This window comes from Symphodus melops, assembly GCF_947650265.1.
Source record: "Symphodus melops genome assembly, chromosome: 19".
NCBI lineage: Eukaryota > Metazoa > Chordata > Actinopteri > Labriformes > Labridae > Symphodus > Symphodus melops.
In genome coordinates, this window is record NC_136709.1 from 10,003,368 (window position 1) to 10,023,748 (window position 20,381).

Genomic DNA, 20,381 nt, shown 5'->3' on the forward strand with positions numbered 1-20,381 from the left:
GTCAGAGCCAGACGCGCGTAAGAGCGACGCTGCACTCGGGAAAATAACTCCAAGGCTGTTTGAGCAACTACAATAAAAACCTTTCCAAACAGCAATCACACGTGAATGCACCATGAGCCATTTAACGTCAGTCAGGCTTGTGTATGTGTTGTACAATGCATTATGTTCGCCTCTTTGCACAATCTGCCTGACGGAGAATACAAATAGACAGCCAAACAGCTAATTCAGCTTTATTAAAATATATAAACATTAAAACACAATCCATTAAATTTGTCATATTTGCTGTTAGGGAATATCGGGACAATATATATAAAGTTTAAATAAAGACATTACTTTCTTTTTTTTTGATAAATTAAACATCTTGCACCAAACATATTTCTTTGAACAGTTAATGGAGCCCATTACAAATCACATTCACTGCATATAACAAGTGTACAAAACATAGAAAGCATATTTCTCCTTTTCCCCCCCTCAATCAAAAGCAATCATCTTCACAAAAGCTGAAACTCATTTACATAAAGTGACATTAACATCTTTGCTTTAAATATCCAAGCCATCAATACGTCTCAATCTTCTTGGTCTTGAAGAACAAAATCATTGCAAGAGGAAGACTTCTGCATTCATCCTGAAGAGTCACATCTCATGTGTTATCATTAAATAAAATATACTTCAGTCCATCCAGTTAAGCAAGGTTAACTTTTTCTTCTTCCTCTTGTCTTCCTCTTTCGGGAGTCACCTGGGGAAACACAGACTGAAATGAATGGATGGATTCAAACTAATTGAAAATAAAACACTTTAATTCTTCATGACTTATTCACATTTACAGATAAAACTTGTGCACGTAAAAAAAAAAAACAGGCACTCAGGAGAGAAATGTATGTCCAAATTTCAAACATGACACGAGGCATAAAATCTTGTAAGTTGTTTGTAGTGTTACGTGCGTTTGTGATTTATTCACATAGCAAACAGTATCTTTAATCAAAGTCATCTGAACAGTTTCAAAAGTTCACAGGAAGCACACACAGGACTGTTAGTAGGTTAATCAGTCCCAGATGCAGATTTGCGGAATGGACAAGAATATATGGGGAGTAGAGACAGAGAAGTGACAACTCTTGTGAAATAACTCACTCCACGATGACTTCACAAACTGCAAAGGCTGCTTAAGATCAGAAAAAGGTGGACATCGTGTAGCTCAAGTGCTGGTTCAAGAGGATTCACTTCATAACATTAGAGTACCTTAAGCGTTAGTTTCCCTGGCCTGGTCGACATTAGAATCACTTCAACAAACATTTGGCTGAAAGCTGTTGGGTTTTGGCCTGACAACAACTGACTTGCACAAGCACTGAAGAGAAAGCAGGAGTTAATGCTGGACAACAGAGACAAATGAAATCCAGTGAGACCAACAAATGATGCGTTATTTAGGACAAAGCTTTGACGGTGATTGAGCTCATTAGGATGATGTTTCCTGCTTACAGTTTGCCATCCGACCGTTTTGACCTACCTCACTGCAACACACAGCCTTTTTTATGTCTAGTATGTCCTTTCCCACTGTTACCTTGTGTTTCTGAACGAGAAACAGAGTATTCAAAAAGACTGGCCATATTTACATCCATGTAATAATTCAATCTGCTATTTAAGGGCTTCACACTGCATCCAAACTTTGCAATAAAAATGCATGACACATGCTTATAAAATTTGCACTAAAACAAACCTATGCATAAAATATAAAACATTAAATGGACTAAAAACAAAACCAATAAGGATTTTCCATTAAGACACATCAAATGATTAGCATTCCAAACGTGATCTTTATTGATGTATGTGGATGGATTACCTGGATTACTCTTCTTTTTGCTTCGTCTAAAGAAGCTTCCCTGTTTCTTTGGTTCGGGCCTATGGGATGAAGACACTGATTCAGAGACCGATGGCAGATCTTGGATATCTGACTGCAGCGCATCAGGAACGTCCCACCCCTCGATGCTCTCACTGAGTGTGGTCACATTGCTTGTACGTTTGCAGGTGATGATGTCATCTTGGTTCTGACTTTCTATGATAATGTGTCCTGCAGTCCCTTTAACATGGCTTATTCTATCACTAGTTTCACCTCTCCCTTCTCCTGTTATAGTGCTTTCACTGGCCTCCGTCACACCCTCGGTTTTAGGTAGAGGACTTTCCTTGATTTGAAAATTCACACTTGTGTCCGCCGTCTCCTCAGGCGTCAACTTGTCCAGGCTCGACGTGTTGTCTGAAACAGCCTCTAACAGGTCTGTATCTGAGAGGGAAGACGGGCTGATGGCACTGGTCTCAGTTGAATCCAATGAAAAGCCATTTGTTGGAGGGGGACGTGTTTGATGGTCTGCTTCAACCCGAGGCTCAGGTTGCGACGTCGGACCTGTCAGGTGTGCCTGTATTGTGATTGCTGGTTTTACTGGGAGTGTGCTGGGAGCTGCAGCCAGTCCCTCTTCCAGCGTACTCTTTGGAGCTGGGGGAGTCTCTTCTGAAGGGCTGATGAAGCCGTTGACTTCGCCTGCGCTGGTTTGGGGACCCTTGGTGGGAGTGGAAGTGGAGGCTAATCCTGCGGCTTCTTCTTCTGCAGGCTTCACACTTGATCCTGAGGGGGGGAGAAGCAGAAGTGGTATTTGTGCTGAAGCTAAACACGAAGAACGTTAAGAGCTTTGAAATGAGGAGATATTTGCATGAAAATAAAATGCTCTCCAAGTCGAAGCAAAAAGCAATGTAGCAAGACAGCAGTGGAGTTTTAGAGCAAAAAAAAAAAAAAGCATGGAAAAAGCAGCAGGGCTGTGTTGTGGCTTGCAGTTAAACGGCTCAGGAGCGGAGCTAGAACTGCGGATGGAGGCCACAGTCTCTTGTCCTTACCAGACGGGCAGGTATCCCTACGCATTTCACTAGAAGGGAGGCTTTCCGAATCGCACCTTGGCCGGGTCTTTCTTAGGCTGAAACCTTTCCTGATATCTGCCAGGAGGTGGTCGATGATGCAGCCGTCATCCTGAGGTACAAAGCCTTTCTTGACTGGTTAAAGAGAGGCAACAAAAAAAAAAACCCAGGGCTTTAAAAACATGCAATTCAAGTAACATCTCACCCGTCTTTGAATTGTAACATTTCTTTTACAGTGAAAGAAACAGGACGGCTGTTCACAGCGTACTTATTTTCCCGTTCTCTCCCTTCTGTCTCTTGGACTCTTCCTCTGCCAGCTGCTTCTTTCTCTTCTCTGCCTTGGCCGCCAGCTCTCTTCTCATTTTGTTTTCCTGTTATCATGAAAGTCAGGATGTCACTCACTGCCAAGTACAAAATGTACTTAGCAATTTGTCTTTGTATCACTGGGGCTGAGACTTGTGAATCTCCAAGATTTCCCATAGTATTATGTTTTCAATACTCCAAAATAAACCAATATACCCAACCAGTGGATTTACATCATTACATAGTCTCAGGTAGCTCAGCGCGACTCTTCATTAGTCATTGCAGGTTTTAAAACGACACATTATAAAAGCACAGTGTGCCAAACTCTGCAAATCCATCATCCGAATGTGTGGATAAATACAAACCTTCACTGATTTGATGAAAAGCCCTCGGAAAGTTTTAATGGTTCCAAAGAGTTCTTCAAGCGACAGCTGATTGGCGTCTTCACACAAGTAGGTCGCCAGCTCAGTTTTCTTCTTGTCAATAGCAGTGAACCTTTCAGCTAGAGCTTGACACGTCTCTGCACTTTCCTGCAGCACACACACACAAAAAAAAGAAGAGACATTTGGGATTTGGATCAATCTTTCCCCTGAGCTGCACTGAGTCATAAAGGGTTGGCTTGGGGGGGTGAAAGAAAAAGTAGTGTGCATCATCAGCTTACCTCAAGAACTTTGGCATACTGCTCCTTCACGTCGTCGACAGAGTTGGAGACCTTCTTCGCCGTCTCGTTCAGTCGCTTTAGTAAGGCACTGGCTTCTGACTGAATGGAGTCCAGATTAACTCTGAGGACAGAGCGGAGAACCTTTTCCTTATCTGTCGTTTAAAGATCCACTGAGGACCAATTAAAATAAAGCAAAACACGAGTCAAAGTACAAGTTATAAAAAGGTCTTTACCCTGCTGCTTTTTCACAGATTTCCAGATCATCTGGCAGATCAAGCAGCTCGGGATGGCTCGCCTCTGCTTCCTTTGCAAAACCAGCCACAGTGTATAATTAAGCAGGTTCATAAATGAGGAAGAAAAAAAAAAAAAAAAAAAAAAGAAGAAAAGAAATGATGGCAGCTGTGAGCCGGTTAGAGTACCTCCAGGATGTGATGAAGCAGCGTAATGCGGCTCTTGTTGGCCTTGGTCTCTGTGAGCTTGAGCAGCGAGCTGATCTTAAACCCCTCTGCGTTCCCCGTGTGACTTCCCTGGAAGTAGAGCGATAATTCAAAACGCAGGCTTCTTTTTAAAAAAAAATATAGATGAGACCAAAGAAGACGCGTACGTAGTTGAGAAAATTTCCAACGTCGAGGATGAGTCTGCAGAAACTGGGAATGAGCGTGCTCTCTCTGAGGGCTGAAAGGAAAGTTTTACTGCTGCTAAACATCGTATGCTTGATTGTTTGGCTGCATGTCTGTGAATAAAGCTGAGAGTTTATGGTTTACTTACACTGGCAAGCCTCCTCCACCAGCTTGACTTTAGGCTTTAGCATCTCCAACACTGATGAAGTCTCCTCGCACAGCAACATGCACTCAATCCTCAACTGATAACTGAGGAGAACCAAACAGAAATCCAAAAGGAATTAAGGAGGAAAGTATGCCAGCACATAGTGGTCTGAAAAGATAATGCATGCACATACTTAATCAGCACTTAAGAAAAGTTACCATGGCACCGAGAGAAGGCAGGTGTAAAAGCGATCAACATTAGCCAGCTTCTCTTTTTCTCCTTGGAATGATTTCAAATTTTCTATCTACATTAAAAACAAAACAAAAAAAACAGTGAGTCACACATTTTGCCATTTTGAAGGGGGCCCTTAATGGCAGATACAGAAGTAAAAAAAAAAAAAAAAGACGAGGTTATAAAAAAGTACAGACCTCATGCTTGTCTGGTAGGAGCTTCAGAAGCTGTTTTAGTACCTCTACATCAAACCTGGAACGGTCCCCTTTCTCAATCAACGATACAAAGTCCTCGTTTTTGCTAGACAGATATGAAGACAGTCAGCTTGGAAATAAAGCAAATCATACTGTAAAACATAAGAATGTTTAACATCTCACCATTTAAACTGCTTTAGGAAAATGTTCAGATTCAAGTTTTTCTTTGGATCAATAAATGTAATCTAGAAAATAAATAAATAAAAAAAAAAAAAGACATTTTAGGAGTCACATTGATTATTCAGCTTTGACGTGTGTTGTTCTGGGGGTGGGGGGGTGGGGGCTACAGCTCCGAAGAGCTGTGTCGAGTGTTGACCAAGCGCACCTCTTTAGGCTCCTTCTTGACAGGAGCAGCTGCCCCCTTGTCTTTGTGCTCGGTCACTGGGAGACAGAACAGCTGCTCGATACTGCTGTAGTCCGGCTCATGAGGAGGCGGCTCATTCTGAACCGAGGACCACATGGAGGGACCATCTGTGTGTGTATGCAGGAAGAGAGGAACCTGTTATGAACCAATGTGGCTCTATTTTGTATCATAAACTACCCCGCCCCCTTTACATCTATACTAGCTGTAGTATTAGCCGTTTTTTGTTTTTTGTTTTTTTACCCGTCACAGCTCGGAGTTTCTGCCAGTTGAGCTTTTTCATCCTCAGGGTCGGGCATCGGTTTGCCTTCATGGGCGTAACACATCCCAGCATCTGACTGCTCTGGGCCACAATCATGCCTGGGGGAGGAGGGGGTGGTGGTGGCATACCAGGTAAGGGAGGTGGCGGTGGTGGTCCGCCACCCATTCCTGGCAGAGGTGGAGGAGGTGGTGGGGGGGCCATGCCAGGACCAAAGGGCAGTGGCGGCGGCGGCGGTGGCGGTGTCATTCCTGGTAAAGGAGGAGGAGGTGGAGGTCCACCAAACCCTCCAGGTAGCGGTGGAGGAGGAGGAGGAGGAGGAGGAGGAGGAGGTGGTGGCCCAGTGAGGCAAGCGGGTGGGAGTGGAGGAGGAGGAGGAGGCGGCGGCGGCGGCGGTGGCATGGCACCCAGCGGCTTCTGGGAGGATGTGATGATGGTGCTTTCCTGCTGATCTGGATCCGTCTGAACAGCTTTATCCACCTTCACATGCTGCCCGTCCACTTCATGGTGACCCGCACAGCTGCTCCCTTTGGAGAACATTAACCGCTGCATGATCTTCTCACAGGACTCCATCTGAGCTGGAGCACAAACACCGCACACATGCTTCATATTCAAATCTCTCCCCTTTGCACAAGAACCACTGAGAGGGGGGGGGCCTTTAGCTAGCCATTAGCCTCTTCAGAGTGTTGACCTAAAATGAAACCATTGTTTACTCACAGTCCTGAGCCAGCAGTGTGGCTCTGTTAGTGATGGCCTCCAGAGCCAGCCAGATATCCGAGTGACCCGGGCCCAGCACTAACAACGTCTGCAGGATGGACAGCAGCTGCAGAGAGGCTGGAGAGCTGCTCACCTGCACACAGCAACACATTTTACATTGTTAAGAGAACGATACTCAAGATTAAAACAGTGTCAAGAAGAAAGCCACTAAGCAGCACCTTGTTAAAGAGGGTGGTGAAAACCTCCAGGTGATTACTCATGTCGATGCCCCCGTACACACGCAGCAGCTCTTCCTCATCCTCAGCCATCGCCTCTTCAAAAGCTTCACATTGAATGATCAAATCTTCGTCCTCGTTGTCTCTGAAAATCCACACATGAAGCTGAAAAACACTAACTCATTTAAATGGCATTTTCAGCTGTTGGAAAGCGACGATGACTCACTCCATAATTGATGCAAATTGCAAAATGTCTTTTCTTAAACGCACCATTTCACTTGGCGTGATCATGAACTTTGAAAGTAACCTTTACAAAGAGTCTCGGTTGCATAAAACCTTTTTTGTTGTTGTTGTAATGATTAAAAGACTCAGGAAATTAAATGTGAGCAACAGAGGAAGGGCTCACCTTAACTTTGGAAGAATATCAAGAAGCTGCAGTCCTGCAAGGCAATTAAACACAAAGTAGGACAACAAAACACAATTATTAGCTTTCAGGAACGTTGATCTGCCAAAGCTGTCACGTATCTCTCCTTCTCAGTGGTGTGTGTAAGGTTTTTTTTTTTTTGGGGAAATGGCAAGAAGTCACAGGTGAGCAATTAAAAAAAGAGGAGTGGCTGAACAAAAAGCTGATTGGTCGTAGGTTGTGGTTGGCGTTTCAGGTGTGATGAGGGGCGGAGCCACTTCCTTTGATTTCATGCACTTTGGTATTTAAGCTGGCTTCTGAGTCTCTCTCTCTCTCTCTTCTGCTGTTACAAACTTTGGTTTGACAACAACACTCGCAATTTTAATCACCGCAGATTGACAGACGGCGTTTTCTTTTTTTTAAATGTTGCACTTTGGGGGCGCTGGTGGCGCAGTGGCAGTGCGTGTGTCCCCATGTACTCAGGCTTATATAGTCCTTGCACGTGCGGCCCGGGTTCGTGTCCGGCCAGTGGCTCCTCTCCCGCATGTCTATCCCCGCTTTCTGACCCTATCCACTGTCCTCCTCTATAATAAAAAAAAATTGCGCTTTAATTTCCAATATATGACTGTTTAAGTTACTTTAAAACTGCATGGTCTTCCTCTTTGTGCAGCTCACATATGAGCATATGTGGGAACATATGAGGGTTTACATGTTTTTTTTTTAAAGTCAAATCTGTTGATTTTACACTGATGCCTCATGGAAAGCATCTATCTATCTATCTATCTATCTATCTATCTATCTATCTATCTATCTATCTATCTATCTATCTATCTATCTATCTATCTATCTATCTATCTATCTATCTATCTATCTATCTATCTATCTTCACTCACATATAAAGAAAACAAATCCATATGGTATGTGTGACTTCTTCAGATGTGGAATGATGACATCAAACACTTGGATACTGAATAATTATGGTGTCAAATGTAAGAATACACATTTAAGGATGGCTGAGTTTCTCAGGCACTTTGTCAACGTGAGAATTAGGCCATTCTACTTATTATTAGACAGACCCAGTGACAGAGATATTTGTAATAGAGCTACTGCTGATGGCCTGCTTTTCTCCTCTCGACACTCACTTTCAGTATTTGGGCGGGAAAACCGATAACCACGATGTGACCTTGCTCATCATTCAACTTTTTTCGACTCCTCGTAAATTGTTAAGTAGCTGAATGGAGAACTTACCGATAAACTCCTTCCTCATCCTATCTCTCTGCCTGAGGTCATCTGTCCCAAAGATGATGGCGTTTATGACACTGAGGAGCGTGACCATGTAAGGGACGTTGTCTGTGGCCTGCAGCTCGTTGATGATGACACTGAAACGATACTGCCGAGTCTTCACGCCCTGAAAGGGGGGGGGGGGGAATCAAAGTCAGCGCAAGAGGATGAGCAATTCTACTCATCCATTAAACGTGTGCACACAATCCACCACTAGAGGGCATTGTAGGGTCATGTGAGGTAAATCCTAACACAGCTCAACTTTTCAAAAACAGATGCTACACGTGTGACTCTTCTCCTTGCCTTGTAGTGGTCCAGGGCGTCCAGCGCCAGGCGATGGCCTTCTGCAGAGAACATGCTGAGGGCGGCGAGCAGCTCAAACACTTGCTTCTTCACCATGATATTGGAAGTGTCCAAAGCTGCGGCGCATCAGGATCACACACACATTAATACACATCGAATGCTCATAACTACTATTTCAGTTTGAACAAGCCCCCATCTCTTGACCCCTTTGTCCCCTCAAGTGTAGACCAACATATTAAGCTTTGGCTCACAGCCTTTAAGGCACCTACACTTGAACTTTGCCTTCGAAGGAATTGACGTACTTTATGCGTTGTACACGTAAAAATGTGAAAATCCATACTGAACACACAGCGTGACGCTTCATTTTTAAGGATGTTGTGAACATGACTCATCAGTGTGCATAAAGCTGAAAACAAGTCTTAAAGATAAAGGTCACATCAGTGAGTCAGTCAGCCAAATATTATAAATGTTCAAAAAGTGGAGCCTCAAGTGGTTCAGCTTTCTTTAAACTGAATATGGTTTCAATATCTTGATCAGACTCTAGTGCATACACATTTTTCTCATATATTGCATAAGGCTTCTGAGTCATAATGATTCTATGAAGAATGTGGCGAAACCTTGTGAGAGCTTCCGAATGTATCCTTCATTATCTATAATGAAGTGGATCCCAGCAGAGGAGTTCATGACTGCCCGCACGCAGCTGACGCAGGTGAGTTGCAGGAGAGCGTCTGCAATACGAGAGCATCCCCGCCCCGAGAGCCGGTCCAGAGCTTCCAGGAGGAGATCCAACCCGCTCAGCTCCAGAAACTGCACCATCCATGTCTGATCGCTGCCCTCCAGGCGGCGCTTCAGCCCTGAGTAGTTGACCACAGTGGGGACCTGAAGGAGCCTGATGCAGAGCTCCGGATCGGCACTCTCCAGGTTGGCCTCCTGCTGGGTATCCGAGTCCTGTGAGGAGCCCAGGCTGCCCCTGACTGCTGCCCATTTTTTCTTTCCATCCGACTTCACTGACATGTTGGCTGTGGAGGAAAGAAGGGTGGCAGTGTTTAGTCAGCGTTTATGTGTGCAGGTCATTTTCAGCTATTTATCGAAAAATACCAGCTTGTTTTCGCCTACGGACGGTGTCTGTTTGCGTAGATGTCCAATGATTTTTATTTTTTTTTGCCCAGTGTAATCGTTTCTATCCAGACCAGAGGAAACAGGCCAACATGAGGCCATATCAGAAATGAAAAGGGAAAAGAATAGGAAATGACAACGCTGCACTTCTATGTCAGCAGTCCAGTCATCGCCCACTCTGCCAAACATTCCTACTTAATCCTGTTTGAAAGAGAGGAGACTCTCAGTCAGCTCAACCAAACCCACAAAGCTGAGCTCGCCAGTGTCTGGGCAGTACCTACTGCAATGAACAATATGAAAAGAAGCATTTTTAATGTGATATCAGAGATGAAAAAAACAAACAAACATGCAAATGGCAACACGTAGAAAAAAAACAGAAAATGTCTCATTCATCATACCAACATTTCTGACTTGGACCTGAATGCACACATTGAGCTTTTACGTTTTCTGGCTCAGCCTTAGAACACAGTGGCCCCATTTAACCCAACGCTCACCTCAAAGCTTCGAAAAAAGATCCACTGCACTTCATGAAAGCAGAATAAACAGGTTCCCACACGCTAACAGAATCAACAGGATAAGGGATCGGACCAAAAAAGGGGAAAACTTTCTGCAGAAACCTAAAAATACTTCCTGCCACAGAGCTGTTATATTGACTGGTCCAGGATAAATGAACTTTGAGTCGTTCTTCTGTCTCTTGTTGTTGATTTTGTTTTTGGCAAAGAAAATATATAAACAAATGAGACATAAAGGTATGTGCACGCCCAAACAGAATGCTCTACATGAAGATCACTAAGTGAGCCAGCCTGAAAGGAATAAAGAGAATTTACAGCTCTTCTTCTGTTGCTCCTTCATCAGTAAACTACACACATGTTACAGGCAGCCTGCAAATGTCTTATATTTCTCTCCTTTCAAAGATAGAGATACATAAAAATAGCAGAGAACAGAAGTAAAACTCCCGCATATTGGATTTCTATTCGCTCAGTACAGTCAAGGTGAAGTGAAGCTTCTTTTCTTTTTTTTTCTCACATTTTCTGGTAAGGCATTTGTCAGCTCTGACTGCAGCATTTAGTGCCGCTGCCAGTGTGAGAGTGTTACCGTGGCAGCAAGCAGCCTGACAATGGTGTTTCACAATAGGCCTTCTCAATAGTCTTCAAAGAGCTCTGTTCATTAGCCACAAAATGGGTGGAATGCTCCCTGCCCCCTTCAAGCTAATGAAAGACCGCTCACTTTTTTGCTGTTGTTTTGTTTCAGGTGTAACATCGTGTTTTCAGGCTGAAAGTGACGAGGGAACAAAAGTTCAAAGTTGATCCCGGAGAATTTCGACAGTCATGAAAATGTGTGAAATTGAGTCACTTCCCACGAAACAATATGACAAGGCACATCCAGGGAAATTCTGTGGTTGTGTTTGTCTCTGTGTGTGTGTGTGTGTGTGTGTGTGTGTGTGTGTGTGTGTGTGTGTGTGTGTGCGTGTGCGTGTGTTTGTCAGTATCACACAGACACAAGCCGACAAGTCTCAGGAACTTTTCACTAGGAAGGGAGTGTTTCCCGGGACAGGAAACATGGCTCGAGATAAACATGCTGCTGTGACAGCTCCTGTTCCTCTTTTGCAATTCCGTTTTTATCCCTAAAGATGCCGGTTTGTTTGACCACACAGAAGTCTGGTACTTTCCGTGCTTTTATAAAAAACGTTGACTACAGGTTTGTGCAACGTCCAGGAACATGGACAAAGCATTCACTTTTTTTGTTATGCTCTTCCAAATAAAAACAACTCTCACTCACAGACCTTGTCTACCTCGGTCTCCTACATGCACCTCTAATAGCAGGCTGATTCACTGTGCACAGGACAAGCCTACTCATCTGTCCTCTGGTTAGGCCGCCCACACAGCAGCCCACTGCTACTGTACAGCATCAACACTTAAGAGCATGCACAAACAGCTCGCTGGATTTATTTCCTCTGAGACATATGTACAAGCTTATGCACTACATTTTTTGGTGTATTCCAGTAAAAAACTAATGAGTACACAAACTAATAGATTTAGTGTGAGTGGAGGAAATCGTACACAGCACTGTCACTGCACATCTGGTTTTCCCTCCACAGAAATACCAGATATAATGAGATGAAGGATGCTTTAAACAATCAGATTTGAGCTTGTTAGCGCTGACATTATGATAATGATGGTTAATGATTCAAACATATGTTAACAAACTGACCATATGTGTTACACGGAGAGAGCCTGGTGTGTGCTTATGGATCAAACTTGTATTCAAAATCGTTTTTTACAACATGTGCACAGTGATTAATTCAACAACAGAGAACATCTGGAAGACATCTGACTGATATCTAAACCTCCCCTCTCCTCCCCTGCCTGCTATTTAAGGGAGTGACCGACAAGCCTGCAAAGTCCACAAGCACATTTGAGGAGTTGAAATGTGAATTGCTTTCCTTTCCTTTATGTACATACTGTCTGGTGCTTTCTTCAGCCTCTGTAAGACACAGCTGACACAAGTGACAGCTCACATGGTCCAAACACAGGCTCAAAAACTGCACCCACAGTTCAAGTAAGATTTACCAACGCTGTTTTTTCCCCCCCATGCCAGCCTTCTTCCTCTTCATTTTTCCAAAGGAAAGTAGATATTCAGGGAGCAGTAGATCCCCATCTCATAGCTACACAACAAGCCTGTCAAACTAGAATATTGTCAATCTGCGTTATGCACTTTAGTGAATTATAGAAAAAAAGGGTCAACAGAAATAGCGACATGTATGCTGTAACATCATTACTTTGTCTTCACATACCAGGGGACATAACGGAACTGGTCACCTTACTGTGCTGAGTAAAGACAGCGGGGGAAGGAAATCTTAAAGATATACACTTCAACAAATAATCTTCTCATCCTTACGACACTGTTGCATTGATACAGATCATCAATAGGCTGAGTATACTGCCTTACCTGTTTTTATTCCATAAATATGCACTGGAAGAATCGCGTCCTCTGCTCTGATTCAGGAGGAGGATGTCTTTTCAGTCATCCAGGGCAACATCTTGTTTACCCGAGAAATAAAACCCTCTGTGAATGTCTGCACTGTGCTGCAGGTTAAGCCTTGTGTGGTATGCGGATGGCACTGCTTTCAAACCATCACGGCTCCTGGGTTTTCACTCACTTGTGACTGGCACTATTAAGTTACACTTTATTGAGCGGAGACATCCTTTCAATCCTTTCAAAATAAAACATGGGCGCAGACTTGACTTACATGTAGCTTCAACAGAAAAAAAAAACATTGGGACTTTAGCTTTGCATGGGGAATAAGGCATAGGAACAAAGATTGTGATAAAAAAAATAAACATAAAAAGTGTTGGCCTAATATAGCTAGACTATTTTTCCCCTCCATAATTCCAGATTGCAACAAAAGTGGCCCATATTTGATATAAGAAAAGTATTTCCCTATTATGTAAATCACAGCAATCCTATTGGCCCACAGAGTAATGAAAACAATACAGATTGAGAACAGTTAAAATGTGTAAAACCCTTCAGCTAACAATCAAGAAAACAGGCTTCCTAATTTTGCTATAATTCTACAATCTTTGTTTTGATAAAGAATGGTTGGCTATGTAAAATTGTTTAGCAAACACGTAAAGAGGCAAATGAAGTTAATATGAGAGAGCTTGTTCCGCTCATTTTACAATAAAATGACCCAAGAATTCCATTTAGGCTACTGTGAAAATATGTGGCTAGTAGGTAGACATACATAACAAACTTTGCAGACTATAAATAGCCTAAGGTGACTTACTTGCCTTTGTGAAATGCCCAGACCAGGATCTTCCTAAAGTGGGCTAATTAAGAGGCTCTTAGTGGGCGAGCAGTTCAACTTTAACGGTCATGTCATTTGGAGCTCACTCGTCGCCTAGCAACAGCTTCGGCTACTATTTGCGCATGGCTTGAAAACTAAAAATGTAGCCTATTGTCAAATATAATCCACCGGTATTAATCATTTTTCACTGAATAACGTTGTCTCAACTATGCCTACAGCATGAACGTTTAGCTTTGAAGGGATCATTTCCGCCCTTTACGGGTCTGCCGTTGTCTGGCTTGTGATGCTGAACGCAGCCAGCGGTCGTCCGGCCCTCCTCCCAGGCCCCATCCCATTAGATGGTCCGACCTCGGGCAGGCAGTCGCTGCTGCTGGAGGCAAATTAACTCGAGCTGCCCGATCATCTGGACAATACAACCTACCTGACACTCTCACAGACTTTCTTACGCTCTATAGGCCTACTCGAAACTTGAGTTCATGAGAACATAACCTAATCTTACCATTGTTTTTCAGTTGGACTTTCAGTCATTCACTATAATCTTGATCAGTATAGCTTGCCATCTAGGGAAAATCTATGGGAAAATGTACATCCAAAATCCGCATCAAATTTTTTGTTCGTCTTTAGAGTCCAGAATGGAATCTTAAAATGCGAGCTTCATAAATCCAATCTTTCCTTAATGGAAAGCCCTGGGGCAAACTTAAATATGTAGCCTATACCTACAAAGATAATAATTCAGACTTTTCATGTAGCCTAAATCAAAACAATGAAAGACCACAAAGTTCATGCATTGATGACTTTGGTAGAGTTTTGTCATTACTTAATTAAATGTATAATGTTAATTCACTTTTCCTGATGTCACTCAGATCTGATATGGTTCAGCTTTTTCTATACCGAGGACATCTGAGGAGCTTAGAGCGAACAAAAAGTTCTCCCAAACATCCCTGATATCAGGAAGAGCTCTTGAGACTCTTTCAATGTCACAAATTATTCTTGGTGGGTCAATGTGACACAGCCCTGATAATATCTTTTTGAATACATGCAGAGCCTTTGAAAACATGGAGTGCAGTTATGTTTGAGCATGAAACTGAACCACAAGTGTGATGTTGAATCATGTCTCCCCTCCGAGTATTCATCTGATGCATAAACTTTCATCAGTGTGAGCCATCTGAGTCTAAGGAGTCGTATTGTGTTGAGTCAAGACTTGATAATTTTATCAACAGTGACCACCTTCACTGTGTGCATTTCTCACTGAAGACAAGATACTGTAAGATGATGCAAATTTGCAATGCAGCTGTTCATTTTCCTTGAGACCTGAGGCTATGTCTTTCTATAGATTCTCATCTTTAACCATAGGCTATAGTAATTGTCTTGTTATGCTGCTTTAGGTCCCTTTATCCAAAGTGTCATCACCACAAGTTATCTTTAAGTCTACTACAGGAAAAAGGGGCTTTAATCACAGAGCCCACTGAGAAATCTGCAGCAAGGAAAGCTGCATCTCCACCATGATCGTTATTGACAACAGTAATAACACACAAGACCTATTTAAAAGCTACTGAGTGTCCTGCACATTACAGTATATGTCATCATATATTTTCAACAAATATTAGCTTCCCATATATTTAAATGAAAGTCATCACTATAGTCCAGTTTATTAGAATGCTCTAAGTGTATGTAGCCTACAACAACCAGGGATTACATTTGACATTATGGGCAGACCAAATCAAACTTTTATCAGTACACAGTAACACAGCTTGAAATTGAAATGACAGTGTCTATGAATATCTTCAAAAGTCAGTGATCATGACTTGAAAAAAGTGAGAAAATGGGATGTTCCCCCCCACAAACCTTTATGACTCTACCAGTTCTTTGGAAAAGAGAGCTGCTCTCAGACAAGTTGGGACGTGTTCCTAATTTGGCACTATTACAGATCCCTCTGGCTGAAAGTGCTGACAAGATTGGTAATCTTGGCAAAAAAGGCTAGCTAAGGACAGATCTAGACAAGAAAGCAGTCACATATGGTAACTTCATTCAGAGTGGTGTGAGAAGGTTCTCTGACCAGAAAGGCATTCTTTGTTGATGATTATTTTGTATAATTAAGTCAAATAATTTCAACAGAAATACTCCCCATTCTACTTGTGATCACAAGGTCAAAGACCCCTGACATTACACAGATCAAAGTTTGGACACCACACTGCCCGAAAAAGTAAAATTATCAATCATAACTTCTTTAGTATACATAGTGTATTTGAGTCTATATTTGGTATACAACTATATAATGAGAAATGGTCCTGTGTTAACTATGACTTTTCTGTTTACATTTGACAATTGATACAAGGTGTTGCCAGATGTCTATAATTCAAACCAAAGACTTAAACAGGATACACCATGATACATGTGTAAACAAAGGTGGAGCTGGGCTGCCCAAATAAAAACAACACACATACAGTACATTTGCAATAATCCCTATTGAACAACAGTTATCCACTATACCTGTGTAATGTTATAGTTATAGTCATTTGGTGAATTACAAGGATACATGTATGTACCACTGTTTTGCAGGGAGATTTCAAAGAATTCAGTGTAATTTAGAAATACTGGAAGGAGCTTGAGTTGAACTTAAAAAGACATCCCTTCTCCACCAGAGAGCACTATGCATTTTTTAAATCTCATGATTATTTGCAGCCTCTGCACATGTCACATGTTATGACTTCCACAAAAATCAGCACTGTCATTGTCATGTGAAAAAGAGAAAACCTCCAAAACAGTAGTTGAATAATACTAATATAAAAATAATAATAAAAAAACATCAGAATGTGTAAGCCGAATAACTTAACCATGAACTTTAAAAGGTAGAATATGTCTAATTAAGCCTGTATGGCCATGGGGCAAACAAAGTGTAAACCCAAACAAAAGACAGAAATCTGGAAATATAATGAAATTTGAATGTTTTAGGGGACCATTTTTGACAGACTCCAGACAGCTCCTGTTATCTGATGAAGAATTTGATGAAGATGGATGCCAGCTGGTCTGCACAGACTTTAACAAATAAGGGTAACAAGCCTTCTGGACCTGGTGACTTTCCATCTTCTGTCTCTGTAGGAACAGCCATAAAGCTTCTTCACAAACCAAGAGCAAAGGTGGGGTGTTTGTGGTGAGGGGACAGGAAGTGGCAAGAGGCAGAGTTTTGTTGTTGTTGTTTGTGTTGAGTAACACAAAAATGGTTGAAAGGTTAAAAGTGATAGACATTATCTGATGTAAATATAGTCTTAATTTATATTTTTAACCTAACTTCTGAAAAAACTGCAGACTAAAGACTTGAGTTCCCAGGAAGCAATGTGCTTGTATTGGTGTTGTTTAAACAACTCCTGTGTCTGCAGGCCGAGATGGTTGAGATGCCATGCATCTCAGATATAATCAGATGATGCTGGATTACAGGGAACACTTTTTAGGGCCTGTTGATTTACTGTGTGAACACAAAGGAACTTCTCACATGCTGGGAGAGACAAAGCTCTAAGCGAGAGTGCTTTCCATGAAGCAGTGGGAAAATAGCTGCAGACATGGACTTTACTTCACTGACAGTTACACTGGCTGTGGCAATGTCTGATGTGTTGCTCTATTGTCATTTAAGTCCTTTTACTCGAAAAGTACACAGGATCATGTGAATGAATTTATAAACTGAATGAATGAATGAATTTATAAACTGTTTACAGATTTAAAAATATCCATAGTGTGTGTGTTTATGTGGCTACCAGGTCACAGAGAGCTAAAAACCAATTAAATGGTTGCTCCATCAGCAAGATGGGCTTTAAAGAGGATGATCAAATGGAAATCTCTGTCTGTAAAAGTCAAGCAAAAAAATATTAATTACGACACATCATTCAGACACATGATTAAAGAGCCTTAGCCTTGTTAAACAAAAGGTCTCGGCGAGGTTTGCAAGCAAACAGAAACAGTGAAACATGTGTTTGTTACCTGTAGAAAGTATACAACACAAAGTGAGAGAATAATGCTGTTGAGGATCATCTCAGCGGGTGGAGTGTAATAATTACATCCAGCAGGTGGCAGTAATGCAATTTATAGGATGCAAAAGAAAAGAGCGAAATGTGCTTCCTGGTTGAGAGGCGGTCTGAACTGGAACAACAACAACAAACCACAGCCGTCTTTAGCCATACGTCTAGCTAACGTGTACACCTGTCATTATTCTGTGTTAGTACTGTATCTTTTGTTCTGGCAGACATGTCTGGAAAGGCCAAAGAAATCCTACAGATGGACCTCTATGGTTTGCTCGGTATTGAAAGCACTGCTACAACGAAAGAGGTGTGTAAAAATATCTCACTTAACTGTCGAGCTAGTTACCATGAAGCTTTAACTGTGGGTTAGTATATCAACAACCTCAAATTAAACAATGTGTTTTTAATGAAAGGTGACTGGATTTGTTGCTAGGTTAGATTAGATACGTACACATATATAACATGCTGTGTTTGTTCTTGAAGATACCCTTTTTTAACTGTCATAGAAGCACGTGTACTGTATTTTTTATTATTATTATTAAACTCTTGACACAGTTAGTTTTTTTTAAATATAAATGAAGACGCTGGGTTATATCGAGTATTAACTTTTTCATTAAGGAAACTCCAAGCTGTTTATCACACCACAGATAAACCAACTCATGGCTGAAATAGTGAGATGTAATGCTATCAAACGGCCACTGAGGGGTGACATTTTATAGATTTTTGTCACTTACTGAGTTAATGACGAACTACTTTAACCTCTATGAATATACTAATAGTAATAATGTGTGTAATGTTTTGAGGCTCAATGTGTAATTCTTTTCTAAACGTAAACATAAGTGATTGTTCATAAACAAAGAGTGGTAATATGTTTTTAGACAGCCTATTTGTAAAAGGTTAAATCTGTGTTGTACACTTTTGTGTGTTATAGAATAAATAAACATGCATGCGTGATATGCATAGATTAACTTATATACAGTATATTTAACTCATCCTCCTCTACTTTCCTAGTCATGATCGGTGCACGATTATGTCCAAAGTCCAACTTCTTCCTCTGACCACCTCTCCTCACAGTTTCCATCATCTGGAATCCACAGGCCTAATGTGAAATTCAAATTACAGCCAAGATGAGAGAAGAAGTTAATTTCTTAATTGGATTTCAAAGTCCTGTCCTCCTTTAGGAAGTTAGCGGTTGTGGCTTTTGGTAGAACTGAGGCTCCATAATGAAGACGGCTGGTTCTGTGAGGTCTGTTGATGGTGGACCTGATTTTGTGTGTGTGTGTGTGTGTGTGTGTGTGTGTGTGTGTGTGTGTGTGTGTGTGTGTGTGTGTGTGTGTGTGTGTGTGTGTGTGTGTGTGTGTGTGTGTGTGTGTGTGTGAAAAAAAAAATCAAGCGTGTGAAGATGGATGTCATCAGATAGGCTCCTTATCCCAATTGTGTTGACCGCTGCTCCACCACCACTATCAGGCATGTTGTTTATCACAGATAGAGGGGAGAGGCTCATCCCAGGGCCTGTTTATATGGGGTTAGCCACAGCTTGTAAAACATTGCTTTGACGTAGGGGATTTGCATTCTGCATATCCCGCTGGTCCTATTTAGCGACTCCTTCTGCTTTTGACCGTCTTTGAAACTCGACTGGTGGACACATACTTAGGAAACTGGCACGTCAGACAGAGCCTGAGATGTTACCACTATGGTTGTCTAAAGGTGGTTCATCGTTGATGTACCCACATATCCATGGTAGACTGCCCACCATTTAAAAAGACATGAATGCATATCAGCAGGGCTTGGGTTACAATGACCTAATTGTGTGTTTTACCTACCGCAGATTGGTTTCTAAATACTCTACGGCCAAGACCACACAAGTGGTCCTTTCATCCAAGGTGTACTTAATGTTTTGCAGTGTATTTACCTCAAGACAGAGCATCCAAGGTGCATCCAGGTGCTAGCATTTTACTAGAATAAGGAATTTTAAACATATTGCACATAACATCAGAATCAAACCTAAACAATAAATGTGTTCATTTCAAATTAAAATGGGCTTGGACAAAACATTTGTTCATCGTCAAATAATCTAAAAAATGATCATTGAATTGAATTACCATCCCATTAAAAGTGAATATTAGGACTTTGCATTAGTGCTGGTTGGACAAGGCTCTCACTGCTTCCCCTTATCTTCATCCTCAGCGTTTTTCTCTCTGCGTGTCATGTCCTCTCTGTCCTCCTGTCCCCGGATCGTGCCTGTGATCATTCTCCTCCAGCTGATAAGGTACCATGAGTAGCAGGGCAGTGTCATTAAGGCGGATGGGCCCGTGGCAGATCACGCAGCTACACGGGCTCGGGGGCCCTTCTGGCTGCGCTGCATTTACACCAGGACCAGTTTTGTCAACTATAATTGGCCCAAAAGGCTGGTGTAATGAAGACAAGATGTGGGCATGCAGTTAAATCTGTGGCAAGCCGGGATCAGAGAGGAACAGAGTCTGTTTTTACCCGCCACTAACCATTGGGCTACTGTTCGGCCTGCTGCTGCTTGATTGGGGTATTTCCTGGATTTCTTGGTGTCTTTTTTCCCTCAAACCCTGGCTTGGGAAATAGTTATCATTTGATATTCAAGAGATAGAAATGGATAAAAAAAAACAAATGTTTGCAGATTTCTTAGAATTCAGTGTAGCACTTGGTTTTTATCCCAGAAGCTCTTATGATTAAATGACAGAGCCGACCCCAAGAGCTCTTTTGTGAACTGCACAAAGTTCACAGTAATTGACCGAATTAGTCCTTTTTTTTTTTTCTTTTTTCAGA

General features: G+C 42.0%; 2 protein-coding genes across 2 annotated transcripts in view; one reads left to right on the forward strand and one right to left on the reverse strand.

The window, feature by feature from the left end:
* Positions 1 to 214: 214 nt before the first annotated feature.
* On the reverse strand, positions 215 to 13,842 carry LOC306840605 (inverted formin-2). Its single transcript, XM_079369998.1, is given in 23 exon segments — positions 215 to 736; positions 1,502 to 1,564; positions 1,835 to 2,611; positions 2,878 to 3,030; positions 3,164 to 3,266; positions 3,564 to 3,728; positions 3,860 to 3,980; positions 4,093 to 4,163; positions 4,279 to 4,448; positions 4,451 to 4,534; positions 4,628 to 4,728; positions 4,843 to 4,928; positions 5,053 to 5,155; positions 5,233 to 5,294; positions 5,435 to 5,580; positions 5,714 to 6,307; positions 6,447 to 6,579; positions 6,665 to 6,806; positions 7,068 to 7,101; positions 8,313 to 8,472; positions 8,649 to 8,764; positions 9,266 to 9,667; positions 13,556 to 13,842. Coding segments are annotated over 21 exon segments (3,780 nt in total). The 5' UTR covers positions 9,663 to 9,667; positions 13,556 to 13,842; the 3' UTR covers positions 215 to 736; position 1,502.
* A 3,826-nt stretch (positions 13,843 to 17,668) lies between these two features.
* Positions 17,669 to 20,381, forward strand: part of dnajc17 (DnaJ (Hsp40) homolog, subfamily C, member 17) — a 33,883-nt gene continuing 31,170 nt past the window's right edge. Inside the window, exon 1 of the mRNA XM_079369716.1 lies at positions 17,669 to 17,889. Coding sequence (XP_079225842.1) covers positions 17,809 to 17,889 — 81 coding nt within the window. The 5' untranslated portion in view covers positions 17,669 to 17,808. The remainder of the gene's footprint in view (positions 17,890 to 20,381) is intronic.